The 21,605-nt window shown below is 46.6% G+C and overlaps 1 protein-coding gene across 1 annotated transcript in view; it reads right to left on the reverse strand.

The window, feature by feature from the left end:
- The window catches only part of PIAS4 (protein inhibitor of activated STAT 4), a 197,686-nt gene extending 178,388 nt beyond the window's left edge, over positions 1-19,298 (reverse strand). Inside the window, exons 1-2 of the mRNA XM_063914861.1 lie at positions 19,017-19,298; positions 7,960-8,407 (exon numbers count right to left, since the gene is read on the reverse strand). Of these exons, the coding sequence (XP_063770931.1) occupies positions 7,960-8,407; positions 19,017-19,175 (607 nt within the window). The 5' untranslated portion in view covers positions 19,176-19,298. The remainder of the gene's footprint in view (positions 1-7,959; positions 8,408-19,016) is intronic.
- Positions 19,299-21,605: the final 2,307 nt, after the last annotated feature.

A 21,605-nucleotide genomic window follows, 5' to 3' on the forward strand; every position in this document is an offset into this window, starting at 1 on the left:
TAGGGATCCTGGATCTCTGGTGCATGAGCAGTACCTATGCAGCTTGTGGATTGTATCGGGAGGCCATCATGCCAATGTTTACTCAGCCCCACTGCTGAGCCAAGGGACGAAAGACCACTGGATGGAGAGACCATTCCCCCAGCTGGGAATCGGGGCAGACCAGGCCTGTTTACCCCATATGACTTCGAGCTCTTAGTGGTAGAGTCTTGGAACCTGTTAAAAGACTGGCCCTTGGCCTTACCTTGCATGCGAAAGGAGCAAGAAGTAGGAGGTTCGCAACATACAGTAGGTGCTGCCGCAGAGGGTTAAAAAGACCATTTTGAAAGCCGCCACTGTAGCCACAATTTTGTCCAATTCTGGACCGAAGAGCACATTGCCGGAAAAGAGCCTTCTTGGAATCTGCATCAGCACTCCAGGTATGAAGTTTAAGGTCTCTCCTGGCAGTGACTGCTGATGCCGAAACTTTAGACAAGGGGCGTCCTTACCCAGATAAGTGCTCACTTCCTGAATATGCTTAGAGACAGTAAGTCAAACCTGTGAGCACAAAAGCAAAGACCATCCTCTAGGGAGTCATCCCCCCATAACAGCCTACGCGCAGGGGTCAACCTCTATTTGATGCAACTGAATTGCGACCGCATAGCGGGCCGGCACTACACATGCTGGGCACCCTTGCCCTGCGCTGGGCAACCTTCAGCATGTAAGTAATAGTATGATTAGGGCTTCAACAACCACTTGTGCTTCGGACTCTTACCAGGTCTGATGAGTCATACACAGTATGAGGGGTGGAGATGTCCTGTTTGGTGGGTCTGTCCCTGTCCAGCATATGTTGGAGAGAAGCAGACACCTGCGTTAGCCCCTGAACAGACTGCGAGAAAGACTGAACCCATGGCGGTTCTACATCAGCAGATTTTTTGCATCTCTCTGAGCAGGTAAAATATTATCTAAATGACCCACACCTGTACCTATGGCAGCAGAGGGATGTGACCTGGGATTTGCAAGCTGGTTTACTAGTTGCAACATTACATGTGAAAGTGTGGAAGCCCATGTTGGTTTCTAAAAGGAAACAGTGGGCAAAGAGACCACACACTGCATACTTTGTAAACACCTGACGCATAAGACATCTCGGTCAGGTGCCTGATAAGAAAGCGCTTCAGAGCAGCTTTTGCAGTTGAGCAGCACAGCGGTGCCCCCCCTCCCTGGGCGCCTTGCTCTTGGAAGACATATTAAAGCATTCCAAGTAAACGTCCCCACACAACCAAGTTTGTAAGGACACAGCGGAATACAATTTTAAAGGGGAGAGCACTGAATATTAAAGTGCCAAAAATTTAGAAATAAGTAGGACTACAACAGTGTACATGGCAATAAAACACAAATGTTTTCACTAAACAGTAGGTCAAACACAGAAAAAAAAAAACCTACAGAAACAGTAGTGTAAAGGAAAAAAGATACAAGTAGTGAAGACAAAGGATAGAGCCAACCAGGAACATGGCCATTACCAACATGTGCCCTATTGCCAAAATGGTTTAGTTGGGGTGCGGAGAAGACCTTGCAAGTGCTGTCGACGGCCGCCCGCGCTGACAGCAAAAGCCGCAAGCTGCGTGGCTCCCTGAAGCCTCATTGCGCTTGCTGTGGCTTCCAGGAGTGCTATGGAGCCTGGCTGTGGACACTTAATCCGTTGCCGGCACTACGTGTCTGGGGTAGTGGAAATGTTGGGAATGGCGGTGGAGGGGCGTCAAAAATGCAGCACTCCCTCCAGTCCTGTAGTCAGTGAAAGTATATTAAATAAAAATAAAAGTAAAAGAAACAACAAGGGACTAACAGGAGCCCCCTAAAAGCATGTCCTTGCTAGGCACCAAACTAAATCTGGAAGCGGTAAGAGAGCCTCATGGGTAAAGAAATTTCTCTATCGTCCTAGTGGATGCTGGGGTTCCTGAAAGGACCATGGGGAATAGCGGCTCCGCAGGAGACAGGGCACAAAAGTAAAGCTTTCCGATCAGGTGGTGTGCACTGGCTCCTCCCCCTATGACCCTCCTCCAAGCCAGTTAGATTTTTGTGCCCGGCCGAGAAGGGTGCAATCTAGGTGGCTCTCCTAAAGAGCTGCTTAGAAAAGTTTAGCTTAGGTTTTTTATTTTACAGTGAGTCCTGCTGGCAACAGGATCACTGCAACGAGGGACAGAGGGGAGAAGAAGTGAACTCACCTGCGTGCAGGATGGATTGGCTTCTTGGCTACTGGACATCAGCTCCAGAGGGACGATCACAGGTACAGCCTGGATGGTCACCGGAGCCTTGCCGCCGGCCCCCTTGCAGATGCTGAAATAAGAAGAGGTCCAGAATCGGCGGCAGAAGACTCCTCAGTCTTCTAAAGGTAGCGCACAGCACTGCAGCTGTGCGCCATTTTCCTCTCAGCACACTTCACACGGCAGTCACTGAGGGTGCAGGGCGCTGGGAGGGGGGCACCCTGGGAGGCAAATGAAAACCTATTTTGGCTAAAAATACCTCACATATAGCCTCCGGGGGCTATATGGAGATATTTAACCCCTGCCAGAATCCGTTAAGAGCGGGAGACGAGGCCGCCGAAAAAGGGGCGGGGCCTATCTCCTCAGCACACAGCGCCATTTTCCCTCACAGAAAGGCTGGAGGGAAGGCTCCCAGGCTCTCCCCTGCACTGCACTACAGAAACAGGGTTAAAACAGAGAGGGGGGGCACTAATTTGGCGTTAGAAATATATAAAAAAGATGCTATAAGGGAAAACACTTATATAAGGTTGTCCCTATATAATTATAGCGTTTTTGGTGTGTGCTGGCAAACTCTCCCTCTGTCTCTCCAAAGGGCTAGTGGGTCCTGTCCTCTATCAGAGCATTCCCTGTGTGTGTGCTGTGTGTCGGTACGTGTGTGTCGACATGTAGGAGGACGATGTTGGTGAGGAGGCGGAGCAATTGCCTGTAATGGTGATGTCACTCTCTAGGGAGTCGACACCGGAATGGATGGCTTATTTAGGGAATTACGTGATAATGTCAACACGCTGCAAGGTCGGTTGACGACATGAGACGGACGACAAACAATTAGTACCGGTCCAGACGTCTCAAAAACACCGTCAGGGGTTTTAAAACGCCCGTTTACTTTAGTCGGTCGACACAGACACAGACAGGGACACTGAATCCAGTGTCGACGGTGAATAAACAAACGTATTCCTTATTAGGGCCACACGTTAAAGGCAATGAAGGAGGTGTTACATATTTCTGATACTACAAGTACCACAAAAGAGGGTATTATGTGGGATGTGAAAAAACTACCATAGTTTTTCCTGAATCAGATAAATTAAATAAAGTGTGTGATGATGCGTGGGTTCCCCCCGATAGAAAATTATGGGCGGTATACCCTTTCCCGCCAGAAGTTAGGGCGCGTTGGGAAACACCCCTTAGGGTGGATAAGGCGCTCACACGCTTATCAAAACAAGTGGCGGTACCGTCTATAGATAGGGCCGTCCTCAAGGACCAGCTGACAGGAGGCTGGAAAATATCATAAAAAGTATATACACACATACTGGTGTTATACTGCGACCAGCGATCGCCTCAGCCTGGATGTGCAGAGCTGGGGTGGCTTGGTCGGATTCCCTGACTAAAAATATTGATACCCTTGACAGGGACAGTATTTTATTGACTATAGAGCATTTAAAGGATGCATTTCTATATATGCGAGATGCACAGAGGGATATTTGCACTCTGGCATCAAGAGTAAATGCGATGTCCATAACTGCCAGAAGATGTTATGGACACGACAGTGGTCAGGTGATGCAGATTCCAAACGGCACAAAGGTGGATTGCCGTATAAAGGAAGAGGAGTTATTTGGGGTCGGTCCATCGGACCTGGTGGCCACGGCAACTGCTGGAAAATCCACCGTTTTTACCCTAAGTCACATCTCTGCAGAAAAAGACACCGTCTTTTCAGCCTCAGTCCTTTCGTCCCTATAAGATCATATCTGCCCAGGGATAGAGGAAAAGGAAGAAGACTGCAGCAGGCAGCCCATTCCCAGGAACAGAAGCGTTCCACCGCTTCTGACAAGTTCTCAGCATGGCGCTGAGACCGTACAGGACCCCTGGATCCTACAAGTAGTATCCCAGGGGTACAGATTGGAATGTCGAGACGTTTCCCCTTCGCAGGCTCCTGAAGTCTGCTTTACCAAGGTCTCCCTCCGACAAGGAGGCAGTATGGGAAAAAATTCACAAGCTGTATTCCCAGCAGGTGATAATTAAATTACCCCTCCTACTACAAGAAAAGGGGTATTATTCCACACTATATTGTGGTACTGAAGCCAGAAGGCTAGGTGAGACTTATTCTAAATCTAAAAAATTTTTGAACACTTACAAAGGTTCAAATCAAGATGGAGTCACTCAGAGCAGTGATAACGAACAGGAAGAAGGGGACTATATAGTGTCCCGGGACATCAGGGATGCTTACCTCTATGTCCCAAATTTGCCCTTCTCACTAAGGGTACCTCAGGTTCGTGGTGCAGAACTGTCACTATCAGTTTCAGACGCTGCCGTTTGGATTGTCCACGGCACCCCGGGTCTTTACTAAGGTAATGGCCGAAATGATGATTCTTCTTCGAAGAAAAGGCGTCTTAATTATCCCTTACTTGGACGATCTCCTGATAAGGGCATAGTCCAGGGAACAGTTGGAGGTAGGAGTAGCACTATCTCGGATACTGCTACAACAGCACGGGTGGTTTCTAAATATTCCAAAATCGCAGCTGATCCCGACGACACGTCTGCTGTGCCTAGGGATGATTCTGGACACAGTCCAGAAAAAGGTGTTTCTCCCGAAAGAGAAAGCCAGGGAGTTATCCGAGCTAGTCAGGAACCTCCTAAAAACAGTGCATCATTGCACAAGGGTCCTGGTAGAAAATGGTGGCTTCCTACGAAGCAATTCCATTCGGCAGATTTCACGCAAGAACTTTTCAGTGGGATCTGCTGGACAAATGGTCCGGATCGCATCTTCAGATGCATCAGCGGATAACCCTATATCCAAGGACAAGGGTGTCTCTCCTGTGGTGGTTATAGAGTGCTCATCTTCTAGAGTGCCGCAGATTCGGCATTCAGGATTGGATGCTGGTGACCACGGAGCCCAGCCCGAGAGGCTGGGGAGCAGTCACACAAGGAAAAAAAAAAAAAAAAAAAATTTCCAGGGAGTGTGATCAAGTCTGGAGACTTTTCTCCACATAAATATACTGGAGCTAAGGGTAAATTTATAATGCTCTAAGCTTAGCAAGACCTCTGCTTCAAGGTCAGCCGATATTGATCCAGTGGGAAAAACATCACGGCAGTCGCCCACGTAAACAGACAGGGCGACACAAGAAGCAGGAGGGCAATGGCAAAAACTGCAAGGACTTTTCGCTGGGCGGAAAATCATGTGATAGCACTGTCAGCAGTGTTTCATCCCGGGAATGGAAACTGGGAAGCAGACTTCCTCAGCAGGCACGACCTCCACCCGGGAGAGTGGAAACTTCATCGGGAAGTTTTTTCCACATGATTGTAAACCGTTGGGAAATACCAAAGGTGGACATGATGGCGTCCCGTCTGAACAAAAAACGGGACAGGTATTGCGCCAGGTCAAGAGACCCTCAGGCAATAGCTGTGGACGTTCTGGTAACACCGTGGGTGTACCAGTCGGTGTATGTGTTCCCTCCTCTGCTTCTCATACCTAAGGTGCTGAGAATTATAAGACGTAGAGGAGTAAGAACTATACTCATGGCTCCGGATTGGCCAAGAAGGACTTGGTACCCGGAACTTCAAGAGATGTTTACAGAGGTCTTATGGCCTCTGCCGCTAAGAAGGGACTTGCTTCAGCAAGTACCATGTCTGTTCCAAGACTTACCGCAGCTGCGTTTGTTGGCATGGCGGTGGAACGCCGGATCCTAAGGGAAAAAGGCATTCCGGAAGAGGTCATTCCTACCCTGGTCAAAGCCAGAAAGGAGGTGACCGCACAACATTATCACCACATGTGGCGAAAATATGTTGCGTGGTGTGAGGCCAGGAAGGCCCCACAAAGAAATTTCAACTCGGTCGATTCCTGCATTTCCTGCAAACAGGAGTGTCTATGGGCCTCAAATTGGGGTCCATTAAGGTTCAAATTTCGGCCCTGTCAATTTTCTTCCAGAAAGAATTGGCTTCAGTTCCTGAAGTCCAGAACTTTGTCAAGGGAGTATTGCATATACAACCCTCTTTTGTGCCTCCAGTGGCACTGTGGGATCTCAACGTAGTTCTGGGATTCTTCAAATCACATTGGTTTAAAACCAGTCAAATCTGTGGATTTGAAGCATCTCACATGAAAAGTGACCATGCTCTTGGCCCTGGCCTGGACCAGGCGAGTGTCAAATTGGTGGTTTTTTTCTCAAAAATGCCCATATCTGGTTGTCCATTCGGACAGGGCAGAGCTGCGGACTCGTCCCCAGTTCTCTCCCTAAGGTGGTGTCAGTGTTTCACCTGAACCAGCTTATTGTGGTGCCTTGCACCTACTAGGGACTTGGAGGACTCCAAGTTGCTAGATGTTGTCAGGGCCCTGAAAATATAGGTTCCAGGACGGCTGGAGTCAGGAAAACTGACTTGCTGTTATCCTGTATGCACCCAACAAACTGGGTGCTCTTGCTTTTAAGCAGACTATTGCTAGTTGGATGTGTAATACAATTCAGCTTGCACATTCTGTGGCAGGCCTGCCACAGCCAAAATATGTAAATGCCCATTCCACAAGGAAGGTGGGCTCATCTTGGGCGGCTGCCCGAGGGGTCTCGGCTTTACAACTTTGCCGAGCGGTTATTTAGTCAGGGGCAAACACGTTTGTAAAATCCTACAAATTTGATACCCTGGCTAAGGAGGACCTGGAGTTCTCTCATTCGGTGCTGCAGAGTCATCCGCACTCTCCCGCCCGTTTGGGAGCTTTGGTATAATCCCCATGGTCCTTTCAGGAACCCCAGCATCCACTAGGACGATAGAGAAAATAAGAATTTACTTACCGATAATTCTATTTCTCGGAGTCCGTAGTGGATGCTGGGCGCCCATCCCAAGTGCGGATTATCTGCAATACTTGTACATAGTTACAAAAATCGGGTTATTATTGTTGTGAGCCATCTTTTCAGAGGCTCCGCTGTTATCATACTGTTAACTGGGTTTAGATCACAAGTTGTACGGTGTGATTGGTGTGGCTGGTATGAGTCTTACCCGGGATTCAAAATTCCTCCCTTATTGTGTACGCTCGTCCGGGCACAGTACCTAACTGGCTTGGAGGAGGGTCATAGGGGGAGGAGCCAGTGCACACCACCTGATCGGAAAGCTTTACTTTTGTGCCCTGTCTCCTGCGGAGCCGCTATTCCCCATGGTCCTTTCAGGAACCCCAGCATCCACTACGGACTCCGAGAAATAGAATTATCGGTAAGTAAATTCTTATTTTAACTGTTTGGTGCCCAGGCTCAGCTCACACACTATCAGCAGAATGAAGAGGAAGTGGTTGGAGGAATACAGTTTTAGCCAACACAACAATAAAAATAGGCTCTTTTGATAAATACAAGAGCAAAGAAGGAACTTTAAAAGTATGCATAAGTACTGTGTATGTCAAGGGATAAGAACGTACAGACCAAAATATTTTTACTTTCCTCCTCATTAAAAGGATTCCCCTAAGTCATACTCGACTGGCTGTACAACTTAGCATGCACAAGGCATGCTATAGAAACAAGTATACAATAAAATGTTTGTTTGGACAATTGCATTTAAAGGATTAGAGGTTCCTTGACTCTATATATTTTAACAGCCTAAACTGTAAGCTGCTCATATAGCTGTCATTTGTGGTTAGCAAAAAATCCCCAAATAATCTACTTTTACATATGTTTAAATTGCAAACACACCAATAACAAAAAATGTATTTAGAAATAAATGTAACGTAGCATTGTGACAGTATCTTATAACTCACCAAGTTCCGTTGGCTTTAAAAGTTCATCTACCACATCGTAAAAGGGCAACTTGACAAGTCGCACCTCAGGCTTGGTCATTAATTTGGGGGGTATTCGAGAAAGACCATTCACATGTTTCCCATACAAGGCTGGATAGTCCATGTTAGGTGGAGAAAGGGAAGTCCTAGGACCAGATGCTCCATGGTCATAGGAGGCATGGATGGTCAAAGAGTCTGATGACCGATTGTGTGGTGGCTGTGCTGGAGCGGTGGAGACTACATCATTGGCCTTCTTAGAGTATCTTGTCTCATAGAGCTCCTTTATCTTTTTGAACACTTCAGGACTGCAATCAAATTGCACCAGTTGCAATGCACGAGTGACAAGTTCATGCTTCAAGCCACTTTTACTGCGTCCAACATATCCCAGAAGCATCTGAAGATCTGACACCCGAAAACTCATCACCATGTTCTAAATAAATGAGACATTTGAAAGGCATCATTTTCAGTTAGGGCTGGGACAACATTTTCAACCAAACAACTCATGTAACCTCTTAGCCAAATAGATTTATGCAAACTAGGGTAATATGAATTTCAGTCGCACATAGAGTCAAAAATATTTTGTGTGTAATATATTATTATGTCTTACATTATGTCTTAACTTATTTTAGGTTTAGGCTGCGGGGGGTTAGTTTTAGGCACCACCGTGGAGGGTGAGGGTTAGGCTTTGCAGGGGGGGGGGGATGCTAACAAATGGTTACATATTGTATTGCATTTTCTTTACAAACTAAATTGTACCTTAATTGTCTGATGGACAGATTCTAAGAAAGTAATTGCCTGCATTCAGGTTGTGGAAAAAATGCTGCAAAGTAAGAATGCTTTCTATAGTAGAAGTGTTAATAGTTCGTATTTTATTAATTTAAAAAAACAAAGTGAATGGACTGAAATATAAATCTAATCAATATTTGGTGTGACCACCAATTCTTGGGACACCTGCACAGTTTTTGAAAGAACTCAGCAGGGTGGTTGTTCCAAACACCATGGAGAACAAAACCACAGATCATCTGTGGCTGTAGGCTTGCTCAAATCCTTCCATCTCTTCATGTAATCCCAGACAGACTTGATGATGTCGAGATTAGGGACTCTGTAGAAAGCATTCTTACTTCGCAGCAGTTTTTCACACATGTCTAAAACCTTTGCACAGTACTGTATATACTATTAATACCTGTCTAATGGACACTACTTTAAAAAAAAAAAAAAAAAGCATCTATTTTGACTTTAGTGCAACCTCAACTGTATGCCTCGCATCTTGTCACATTGTTCTGGACTGAAATAATTTGAAATCATACGTTGGTGACCTAATTACCTCTAATATTTGACTACAATTATATTTTAATTAATTCAGTGTAAGTTAGTTCCATTAGATTGCGGACACTAATTGTTTTTTTCTCCTTTTTTATTATAAATGTATGTCCCTGTATGGCAGTGATGGGGAACCTTTGGCACTCCAGCTGTTGTCGAACTACACATCCCAGCATGCCCTGCTACAGTTTTTATATTTGGCCATGCTAAAACTGTAGCAGGGCATGCTGGGATGAGTAGTTCAACAGCTGTCGTGCCAAAGGTTCCCCATCACTGCTGTATGGGCAATTTAATTGTAATATACTATCTGTATGGTTAATATTTCAATTGTATTTGTTTGCGTATGCGTATTAAATGTTATGTAGTATAAAAGAAAGCACATCTGCTCCTATTTGGTTTTTTCAAATATGGATCAATTGACTGCTATTTTTACTTGGGACATGAGTTGCAGGTTTCATCAAAACTGGTTGATGGGTGCCATGGCTGTATGTAGGTGGCAGAAGAACAAAGTAGAGGTGATTTCACAAGGTTTTGTAAAAGCAGAGAGCAACTGCTTTTAAAAGTCCAGTTAAAACAAAGGCCAACACAGGAGGCATAGTGAGGTGGGTGATACAAAGAGTAGAACCTATAATAGAATCAACACATTGATGCTCTTTTCTGCACTGAAAATATGGGGCAGATTCAATTGTTTTCCCCTGCTGCTACCACTAGCAGGCGCAAAACAGAGCAATTAAACGGTTTCTCTGTTTAGAAGCCCACTAACCTCATGGATGATATTTCTTCTTGCAGTCTCTAGAGTTGCTACAAGAAATGTGCGCTAAGTCGGCACTTTGGGCGTGCGAACAGGAGTTTGTACGCCCAAAGCTGAACTTTAGATGGGCATAGAAGTTTTACGCGGCTAAACCCTGTCTGTCTGGGCGTGACATGAATGGCCGCCCAAACAACAATTGAATAGTGACAATTGTTTGGGCGTCTAAACATGCCAGTTTAGACTGTAAAATCAGATGCCCAAAACAATTGATTTAGGATGTTGGTGATTGTGTGTGTGGGAGTACAGGACAAAGGCAATTAACAAGGAAAGTGGTGTACTTTTCATAAATTTAGTTTCACTATAAACTAGAAGTTAGATTGTACTTTGTCTAATGCCAAAGACCTGTGTGTTAAGAAATGACTTACAGAACCTATTTCACTGTATTGCTCCAATACAAAATATTAAACCTATTTGCAGTAGAATATTATTTTCCATTACTTGTTTTTACTTAAGTCAATGGATAGGGAGCTGAACTGACTGACTAACTACAATATAGTGCAATGCATTATTAGTGTTAATTCTAACACCCTGCGCCTTTCAAAATCCGTGCAGCTCCTCTTTCCTGCCTGGTGTGTCGCTCTCTGCTGTGATACTTCTCAGCACACTCTGATCTGTTACCAAGTGCTGTGATACAGACCTGTGTGTACTGAGTAGCGCCAGAGCAGAGAGCGACACCAAAGGCAGGAAAGAGGAACTGCACAGGATTTGAAAGGTGCAGGGTACTAGAATCAACACCATATTATGGCAGGGATTTTCAACCACAGTCCTCAAAGCACACTTATACCCCTTTCACACCGCACAAATAATACGGTATCGACCCAGTATATTGCCAGGTCGTCATGGGTCGCGGTGCGGTGTGAAAGGGTCACTCCAGAAATCCCCGGTTGCCTGACCCAGTAATTCAACCCGAGAATAAAGACGGGTTATTCCCGGGTCAGGTGCAGTGTGAACAGGTTACCCGAGTCGACGCGACCTGGTGCTCGTTCACAGCATAGGAAGAGGTGGCGCAGAGAGGACCTCATCTCCCAGCGCCATCATCACCCCCGCCCCCGATGGCAACCTGACCTGGCAAACTGCTGTGTGTGGAAGCCAGTTCTCAGGGTTTAATGTCGGGTTGGACCCGAGAAGGAACCATTTCCAATTACCAGATGTGACCCAGCATTTGCGATGTGAAAGCGGTATAACAGTCCTGGTTTTAAAGACAGACATACTCGAGCACAGGTGACTTAATTAGTACCGCAGTTATTTTGATGGAACCATCTGGGCTCAAGCATGGATATAGCAAAAACATGGGACTGTTAGGGCTCAATCCAATTATACACGATGTCGTGGGTGCGAGTCTTCACGGCAGCTGCCACACTTTGCGACTGCCTGAACTCATACAAAAGTGCTTGCTGCCCCATGGAGCTCTGAGCAATTGTGTGTGAATTCAGGATGATTTCAGCCCGCGGAGGGTGCAAGGTCAGGTGCTATTGCCGGCATTGAAACGTAGCAGCAATGGCACATCGCACTCTTGATATATAATTGGATTGTGCCCTTAGTGTGCCTTGAGGACCGTGGTTGGGGAACACAGCATTATGATATGATAATGCAACTAAAAGAGCAACACAGGGAATTGTATTAGAATAAAAAAATAAGAATTTACTTACCGATAATTCTATTTCTCGGAGTCCGTAGTGGATGCTGGGGTTCCTGAAAGGACCATGGGGAATAGCGGCTCCGCAGGAGACAGGGCACAAAAGTAAAGCTTTCCGATCAGGTGGTGTGCACTGGCTCCTCCCCCTATGACCCTCCTCCAAGCCAGTTAGGTACTGTGCCCGGACGAGCGTACACAATAAGGGAGGAATTTTGAATCCCGGGTAAGACTCATACCAGCCACACCAATCACACCGTACAACTTGTGATCTAAACCCAGTTAACAGTATGATAACAGCGGAGCCTCTGAAAAGATGGCTCACCACAATAATAACCCGATTTTTGTAACTATGTACAAGTATTGCAGATAAACCGCACTTGGGATGGGCGCCCAGCATCCACTACGGACTCCGAGAAATAGAATTATCGGTAAGTAAATTCTTATTTTCTCTATCGTCCTAGTGGATGCTGGGGTTCCTGAAAGGACCATGGGGATTATACCAAAGCTCCCAAACGGGCGGGAGAGTGCGGATGACTCTGCAGCACCGAATGAGAGAACTCCAGGTCCTCCTTAGCCAGGGTATCAAATTTGTAGAATTTAGCAAACGTGTTTGCCCCTGACCAAGTAGTTGCTCGGCAAAGTTGTAAAGCCGAGACCCCTCGGGCAGCCGCCCAAGATGAGCCCACCTTCCTTGTGGAATGGGCATTTACATATTTTGGCTGTGGCAGGCCTGCCACAGAATGTGCAAGCTGAATTGTATTACACATCCAACTAGCAATAGTCTGCTTAGAAGCAAGAGCACCCAGTTTGTTGGGTGCATACAGGATAACAGCAAGTCAGTTTTCCTGACTCCAGCCGTCCTGGAACATATTTTCAGGGCCCTGACAACATCTAGCAACTTGGAGTCCTCCAAGTCCCTAGTAGGTGCAAGGCACCACAATAAGCTGGTTCAGGTGAAACACTGACACCACCTTAGGGAGAGAACTGGGGACGAGTCCGCAGCTCTGCCCTGTCCGAATGGACAAACAGATATGGGCTTTTTTGAGAAAAAAACACCAATTTGACACTCGCCTGGTCCAGGCCAGGGCCAAGAGCATGGTCACTTTTCATGTGAGATGCTTCAAATCCACAGATTTGACTGGTTTTAAACCAATGTGATTTGAGGAATCCCAGAACTACGTTGAGATCCCACAGTGCAACTGGAGGCACAAAAAGGGGGTTGTATATGCAATACTCCCTTGACAAACTTCTGGACTTCAGGAACTGAAGCCAATTTTTTCTGGAAGAAAATCGACAGGGCCGAAATTTGAACCTTAATGGACCCCAATTTGAGGCCCATAGACACTCCTGTTTGCAGGAAATGCAGGAAACGACCGAGTTGAAATTTCTTTGTGGGGCCTTCCTGGCCTCACACCACGCAACATATTTTCGCCACATGTGGTGATAATGTTGTGCGGTCACCTCCTTTCTGGCTTTGACAAGGGTAGGAATGACCTCTTCCGGAATGCCTTTTTCCCTTAGGATCCGGCTTTCCACCGCCATGCCGACAAAACGCAGCTGCGGTAAGTCTTGGAACAGACATGGTACTTGCTGAAGCAAGTCCCTTCTTAGCGGCAGAGGCCATAAGACCTCTGTAAGCATCTCTTGAAGTTCCGGGTACCAAGTCCTTCTTGGCCAATCCGGAGCCATGAGTACAGTTCTTACTCCTCTACGTCTTATAATTCTCAGCACCTTAGGTATGAGAAGCAGAGGAGGGAACACATACACCGACTGGTACACCCACGGTGTTACCAGAACGTCCACAGCTATTGCCTGAGGGTCTCTTGACCTGGCGCAATACCTGTCCCGTTTTTTGTTCAGACGGGACGCCATCATGTCCACCTTTGGTATTTCCCAACGGTTTACAATCATGTGGAAAAAACTTCCCGATGAAGTTTCCACTCTCCCGGGTGGAGGTCGTGCCTGCTGAGGAAGTCTGCTTCCCAGTTTCCATTCCCGGGATGAAACACTGCTGACAGTGCTATCACATGATTTTCCGCCCAGCGAAAAGTCCTTGCAGTTTTTGCCATTGCCCTCCTGCTTCTTGTGTCGCCCTGTCTGTTTACGTGGGCGACTGCCGTGATGTTTTTCCCACTGGATCAATACCGGCTGACCTTGAAGCAGAGGTCTTGCTAAGCTTAGAGCATTATAAATTTACCCTTAGCTCCAGTATATTTATGTGGAGAAAAGTCTCCAGACTTGATCACACTCCCTGGAAATTTTTTCCTTGTGTGACTGCTCCCCAGCCTCTCGGGCTGGGCTCCGTGGTCACCAGCATCCAATCCTGAATGCCGAATCTGCGGCCCTCTAGAAGATGAGCACTCTATAACCACCACAGGAGAGACACCCTTGTCCTTGGATATAGGGTTATCCGCCGATGCATCTGAAGATGCGATCCGGACCATTTGTCCAGCAGATCCCACTGAAAAGTTCTTGCGTGAAATCTGCCGAATGGAATTGCTTCGTAGGAAGCCACCATTTTTACCAGGACCCTTGTGCAATGATGCACTGTTTTTAGGAGGTTCCTGACTAGCTCGGATAACTCCCTGGCTTTCTCTTCCGGGAGAAACACCTTTTTCTGGACTGTGTCCAGAATCATCCCTAGGCACAGCAGACGTGTCGTCGGAATCAGCTGCGATTTTGGAATATTTAGAATCCACCCGTGCTGTTGTAGCAGTATCCTAGATAGTGCTACTCCGACCTCCAACTGTTCCCTGGACTATGCCCTTATCAGGAGATCGTCCAAGTAAGGGATAATTAAGACGCCTTTTCTTCGAAGAAGAATCATCATTTCGGCCATTACCTTGGTAAAGACCCGGGGTGCCGTGGACAATCCAAACGGCAGCGTCTGAAACTGATAGTGACAGTTCTGCACCACGAACCTGAGGTACCCTTAGTGAGAAGGGCAAATTTGGGACATAGAGGTAAGCATCCCTGATGTCCCGGGACACTATATAGTCCCCTTCTTCCTGGTTCGTTATCACTGCTCTGAGTGACTCCATCTTGATTTGAACCTTTGTAAGTGTTCAAAAAAATTTTTAGAATAAGTCTCACCTAGCCTTCTGGCTTCAGTACCACAATATAGTGTGGAATAATACCCCTTTTCTTGTAGTAGGAGGGGTAATTTAATTATCACCTGCTGGGAATACAGCTTGTGAATTTTTTTCCATACTGCCTCCTTGTCGGAGGGAGACCTTGGTAAAGCAGACTTCAGGAGCCTGCGAAGGGGAAACGTCTCGACATTCCACTCTGTACCCCTGGGATACTACTTGTAGGATCCAGGGGTCCAGTACGGTCTCAGCGCCATGCTGAGAACTTGTCAGAAGCGGTGGAACGCTTCTGTTCCTGGGAATGGGCTGCCTGCTGCAGTCTTCTTCCCTTTCCTCTATCCCTGGGCAGATATGATCTTATAGGGACGAAAGGACTGAGGCTGAAAAGACGGTGTCTTTTTCTGCAGAGATGTGACTTAGGGTAAAAACGGTGGATTTTCCAGCAGTTGCCGTGGCCACCAGATCCGATGGACCGACCCCAAATAACTCCTCTTCCTTTATACGGCAATACACCTTTGTGCCGTTTGGAATCTGCATCACCTGACCACTGTCGTGTCCATAACATCTTCTGGCAGTTATGGACATCGCATTTACTCTTGATGCCAGAGTGCAAATATCTCTCTGTGCATCTCGCATATATAGAAATGCATCCTTTAAATGCTCTATAGTCAATAAAATACTGTCCCTGTCAAGGGTATCAATATTTTTAGTCAGGGAATCCGACCAAGCCACCCCAGCTCTGCACATCCAGGCTGAGGCGATCGCTGGTCGCAGTATAACACCAGTATGTGTGTATATACTTTTTATGATATTTTCCAGCCTCCTGTCAGCTGGTCCTTGAGGACGGCCCTATCTATAGACGGTACCGCCACTTGTTTTGATAAGCGTGTGAGCGCCTTATCCACCCTAAGGGGTGTTTCCCAACGCGCCCTAACTTCTGGCGGGAAAGGGTATACCGCCCATAATTTTCTATCGGGGGGAACCCACGCATCATCACACACTTTATTTAATTTATCTGATTCAGGAAAAACTATGGTAGTTTTTTCACATCCCACATAATACCCTCTTTTGTGGTACTTGTAGTATCAGAAATATGTAACACCTCCTTCATTGCCTTTAACGTGTGGCCCTAATAAGGAATACGTTTGTTTATTCACCGTCGACACTGGATTCAGTGTCCCTGTCTGTGTCTGTGTCGACCGACTAAAGTAAACGGGCGTTTTAAAAACCCCTGACGGTGTTTTTGAGACGTTTGGACCGGTACTAATTGTTTGTCGGCCGTCTCATGTCGTCAACCGACCTTGCAGCGTGTTGACATTATCACGTAATTCCCTAAATAAGCCATCCATTCCGGTGTCGACTCCCTAGAGAGTGACATCACCATTACAGGCAATTGCTCCGCCTCCTCACCAACATCGTCCTCCTACATGTCGACACACACGTACCGACACACAGCACACACACAGGGAATGCTCTGATAGAGGACAGGACCCACTAGCCCTTTGGAGAGACAGAGGGAGAGTTTGCCAGCACACACCAAAAACGCTATAATTATATAGGGACAACCTTATATAAGTGTTTTCCCTTATAGCATTTTTTATATATTTCTAACGCCAAATTAGTGCCCCCCCTCTCTGTTTTAACCCTGTTTCTGTAGTGCAGGGGAGAGCCTGGGAGCCTTCCCTCCAGTCTTTCTGTGAGGGAAAATGGCGCTGTGTGCTGAGGAGATAGGCCCCGCCCCTTTTTCGGCGGCCTCGTCTCCCGCTCTTAACGGATTCTGGCAGGGGTTAAATATCTCCATATAGCCTCCGGAGGCTATATGTGAGGTATTTTTAGCCAAAATAGGTATTCATTTGCCTCCCAGGGCGCCCCCCTCCCAGCGCCCTGCACCCTCAGTGACTGCCGTGTGAAGTGTGCTGAGAGGAAAATGGCGCACAGCTGCAGTGCTGTGCGCTACCTTTAGAAGACTGAGGAGTCTTCTGCCGCCGATTCTGGACCTCTTCTTACTTCAGCATCTGCAAGGGGGCCGGCGGCAAGGCTCCGGTGACCATCCAGGCTGTACCTGTGATCGTCCCTCTGGAGCTGATGTCCAGTAGCCAATCCATCCTGCACGCAGGTGAGTTCACTTCTTCTCCCCTAAGTCCCTCGTTGCAGTGATCCTGTTGCCAGCAGGACTCACTGTAAAGTAAAAAACCTAAGCTAAACTTTTCTAAGCAGCTCTTTAGGAGAGCCACCTAGATTGCACCCTTCTCGGCCGGGCACAAAAATCTAACTGGCTTGGAGGAGGGTCATAGGGGGAGGAGCCAGTGCACACCACCTGATCGGAAAGCTTTACTTTTGTGCCCTGTCTCCTGCGGAGCCGCTATTCCCCATGGTCCTTTCAGGAACCCCAGCATCCACTAGGACAATAGAGAAAATACATTTAAAAGAATTGATAACTGCAGTATTACCCCCATATCAATTCCTGAAAATCTGCGAAACACAGCATTGCTTGCATGACAGGTAATGGGTCCTAGGTCATCTATGGGATTAAAAATCTGACAGCTAGGTAGTGAAAGGAATAGAGTGTATGACTAAACATTAACTCCTGTACCTTTTACTTAGGGAAATCTACATCTCCCACCCCGACAAACTGCAGTCCCACAATGAATCTCAGGCAGAAACAAAGGCCCTAGTGCAGGTGTGGACAATCCCTTTTGCAGGATTATACTGTAATGCAGTGGTTCCCAAACTGTGTGCCTAGGCACCCTGGGGTGCCTCAGGACACTAGCAGGGGTGCCTTGGATTGGTGGTCCAGGACCAATTCAAACTATTTTTGGTCAAAGTAATAGACAAAACCAGTGCTGGTGGCTGCCAATGATAAAACATGAGGACAAACAGAAGCAAATATTGTCCCGGACCACATTATAGAAACTAAGGATGCTACATAAACATAATTTACTTATTGTTTTCTAAAATTCTCAAAGAAACTTTTGGCCTAGGGGTGCAGTGAAAAAATTCTGGTACTCTAGGGCACCATGACGCAAAAAAGTTTGTGAACCACTGCTGTAATGTATTCTACAGTAGGGGATAGACTTGTGTGTTTACAAGTTACAAAGACTCAAACTTTCTGTAACATGGGGGTACACAAACCAAACACATATCGTGTACCTCATGTTCTGAACTTATAACCCATTCACCAAAAAAAGAACAAAAAAAACACTGCATGTGGCTTTCCAGCTGTTGTGAAACTACAAGTCACAGTATGCTTTACCAGCTGATCGGTAAGAGGGTATTAGCTTTTACAGCTTGGAATTACTGCTTTTTATCAACTTACACAGAAAACTGCAACACTATAGTGCATTAATAGAACATAGGAAACAAATACAATTACATTGTTAAACACACAACAGTGGTGTAACAGGCAGGAATACTGAATATAAACAATGCATCAAAACATTAAACATAGATTTTGAGTTCCTCTGCAAACTGTAGAGTTAATAAGCGTCATAATAAAGAGTGACCTCAATAGCAAACTTGTACTTATCCTACTTGTATGAAGAGGGCAGAATGTGACTATTGTCGCGTGTAACTCAAGTCTATTTACTAAGCCTTGGAGTGAGATAAAGTGGAGAGAGATAAAGTACAATAGCTTCTAACTGCCATGTTACAGGCTGTTTCAAAAATTACAGTTAGGAGCTGGTTGGTACTTTATCTCTCTCTAAGGCTTGGTAAATAGAATACCTAGATTGTAATGGATTGTTGGCTATTTGTGCCATGATCCCCACTTTGCTTAAACTACACAAGATACCTTTCCTCCCTTGGAGTTGTATCCCATTATTATAAGGCTTGTCCTGACAACTACCAGCAATAGGATCTGCAACACTATTATTAAGCTAAAGAAAATCCCTCTAATGCTTGCAAGTTGAAAGAGAGGTACACTTTATTAAGAGGGACGAGATAGCGGGGTGATATAGTGTGTGTGCTGGGGTTGTTATCTTTGCTGTTACCGGCTGGAAGCAGATGCGCAGAAAGCTTTAGAATAATAACGGGGACATAGCGGCTGGACACATCATAAGGCAGCATTACGTAATGATGAAGGGAAAGCAGATGATGGAAAAAAAATTAGTGCTATAACGCTACACTGTGATGCTGAGACAATAACGTGCACATCCCGGTCCCACCCCCTCCTTCCCGGTCTCACCTTCGCTTCTACAAGCTCAGCCGCCATCTTGGACTTCAGCGACCTCCGCGCCGGCCGACGTCGCCCCACGTGACCTAATTCCGTTCCCTCAGACCAATCCCCATTCGCGCCACTGCGGGCTTGGCCTCGGCCGGGACACGCCTTCCCTCGGCGCTTCATGCTGTGCCGATCACACACGGGCGGGGCTGCACAACGTCGTAGTCGTCGTCGTACCCTCCCGCTCTCTGCTCTGGCCGCTGCTGCTTTGTGCCGTCCCCAACTCGCATGCGCTGTCTGACGCCTTGTAGTTTTTTTTTTTTTTACACAGATTAATAAAGTCATCAACACGTCATTACGTAAAGGGCTAAACGCAGGGCCTGACTTATCAGACATGTGGAGTGGTTTGAAAAATGGTAACTGATAAATCTATTCTGATTTACTCAGTCTGGAACAGAGTGGTATGAGGCAAGAAAGTACTTTAGTAATTTAAAGAATAGCAATATTGTAACCTATTTTAGGGACGGGACACATTCTGGAGTTCACACATGCTCTGGTGTTTTATATACCTTTAATTTGAACTGGCTATTAGGGTAGGTGCACACTAGGGGCGGCCATAGGGCTCACTAGGAGGATTCCTAGTAGGCTAATCTGTCTTTGGGGCCTGTTTTTTGTGTTGTCATGTGGCCCACCCCCCACATGACAGGGTATCCGGTCTTTAGGTCGACCACTATTGGTCAACGTGGTCTATATGTCGAATTGGTCACTAGGTCTACATGGACAAGGTCAACATGAGTTTTTCAAAAAAATTCTCATTTTTTTAACATTTATGTTAACTTTATGATCCACGTGGACTACGATTGGGAATAGTAACCTGTGCCGAGCGCAGCGGTGCATTAAATAGGATTTTGGTTACCTACCGGTAACTCCTTTTGTCGTAGTCCGTAGAGGATGCTTGGGTCCACATTAGTACCATGGGGTATAGACGGGTCCACCAGGAGCCATTGGCACTTTAAGAGTTTGAGAGTGTGGGCTGGCTCCTTCCTCTATGCCCCTCCTACCAGACTCAGTCTAGAAACTGTGCCCGAGGAGACGGACATCTTCGAGAGAAGGATTTAACACAGATAGTGGCAAGATTCATACCAGCTCACACATACAAGGCACATCAAGCCAACAAGCTTGAAACATTCAGCAACTACTGAAACATTACTTACCAAGTAACAGTGCAGTACATAACTAAACGAAGTTGTACCGAACCAAATAACGATAGCAGGAAAACGAAGCGCTGGGCGGGCGCCCAGCATCCTCTATGGACTACGAGAAAAGGATTTTCCGGTAGGTAACCAAAATCCTATTTTCTCTTACGTCCTAGAGGATGCTGGGGTCCACTTTAGTACCATGGGGATGTACCAAAGCTCTCAGAACGGGAGGGAGAACGCGGAGGCTCCTGCAGAACTGATTGAATGAACTTCAGATCATCAGAGGCCAAAGTATCGAACTTGTAAAACTTTGCAAATGTGTTCGACCCAGACCAAGTTGCAGCTCGGCAAAGTTGCACTGCCGAGACACCCCGGGCAGCCGCCCAGGAAGACCCCACCTTACGAGTAGAGTGGGCCTTAACAGATTTTGGACACGACAGTCCTGCCATAGAATAAGCGTGCTGGATAGTGAACCGAATCCAGCGAGAAATAGTCTGCTTAGAAGCAGGACACCCAATTTTCTTGGGATCATATAGGACAAACAGAGAATCCGACTTTCTGTGACGAGAAGTTCTCTTCACATATATCTTCAGTGCCCTTACAACATCCAAGAACTTTGATGAAATTGAGGAGTCAGTAGCCACTGGCACCACAATAGGTTGGTTGATATGAAATGCCGACACAACCTTCAGAAGAAACTGCTAAGGTGTCCGGAGCTCAGCTCTATCTTCATGGAAGATAAAGTAAGGGCTTTTACAGGATAAAGCCCCCAATTCGGACAGGCGTCTAGCAGAAGCTAATGCCAACAACGAGACCGCCTTCCATGTAAGAAATTTGACCTCAACCTCCTGTAGAGGCTCAAACCAATCCGACTGGAGGAACTGCAACACCACGTTAAGGTCCCAAGGCGCCGTAGGTGGTACAAAGGGAGGTTGGATGTGCAGAACTCCCTTCAAAAAAGTCTGAACCTCAGGGAGGGCAGCCAATTGTTTCTAGACAAAAATGGATAGGGCCGAAATCTGGACCTTCACAGATCCCAACCTCAGGCTCAAATCCACACCTGCTTGCAGGAAGAGGAGAAAACGTTCAAGTTGAAACTCCACCGTTGGAAACTTCTTGGATTCACACCAAGAGACGTATTTCTTCCAAATACGATGGTGATGTTTAGACGTTACCCCTTTCCTAGCCTGTATCCGGGTAGGAATGACCGTCTTCGGAATGCCCTTCCGAGCAAGTATCAGGCACTCAACTTCCATGCCGTCAAACATGGCTGTGGTAAGTCTTGATAGGCGAACGGCCCCTGCTGCAGCAGGTCCTCCCGAAGAGGAAGAGGCCTCAGTTCTTCTTGCAGTAGATTCAGAAGGTCCGCGTACCAAGCCCTTCTCGGCCAGTCTGGAGCAATGAGGATCGCTTG

The sequence above is a fragment of the Pseudophryne corroboree genome, chromosome 1 (genome assembly GCF_028390025.1).
Source record: "Pseudophryne corroboree isolate aPseCor3 chromosome 1, aPseCor3.hap2, whole genome shotgun sequence".
NCBI classification, from domain to species: domain Eukaryota; kingdom Metazoa; phylum Chordata; class Amphibia; order Anura; family Myobatrachidae; genus Pseudophryne; species Pseudophryne corroboree.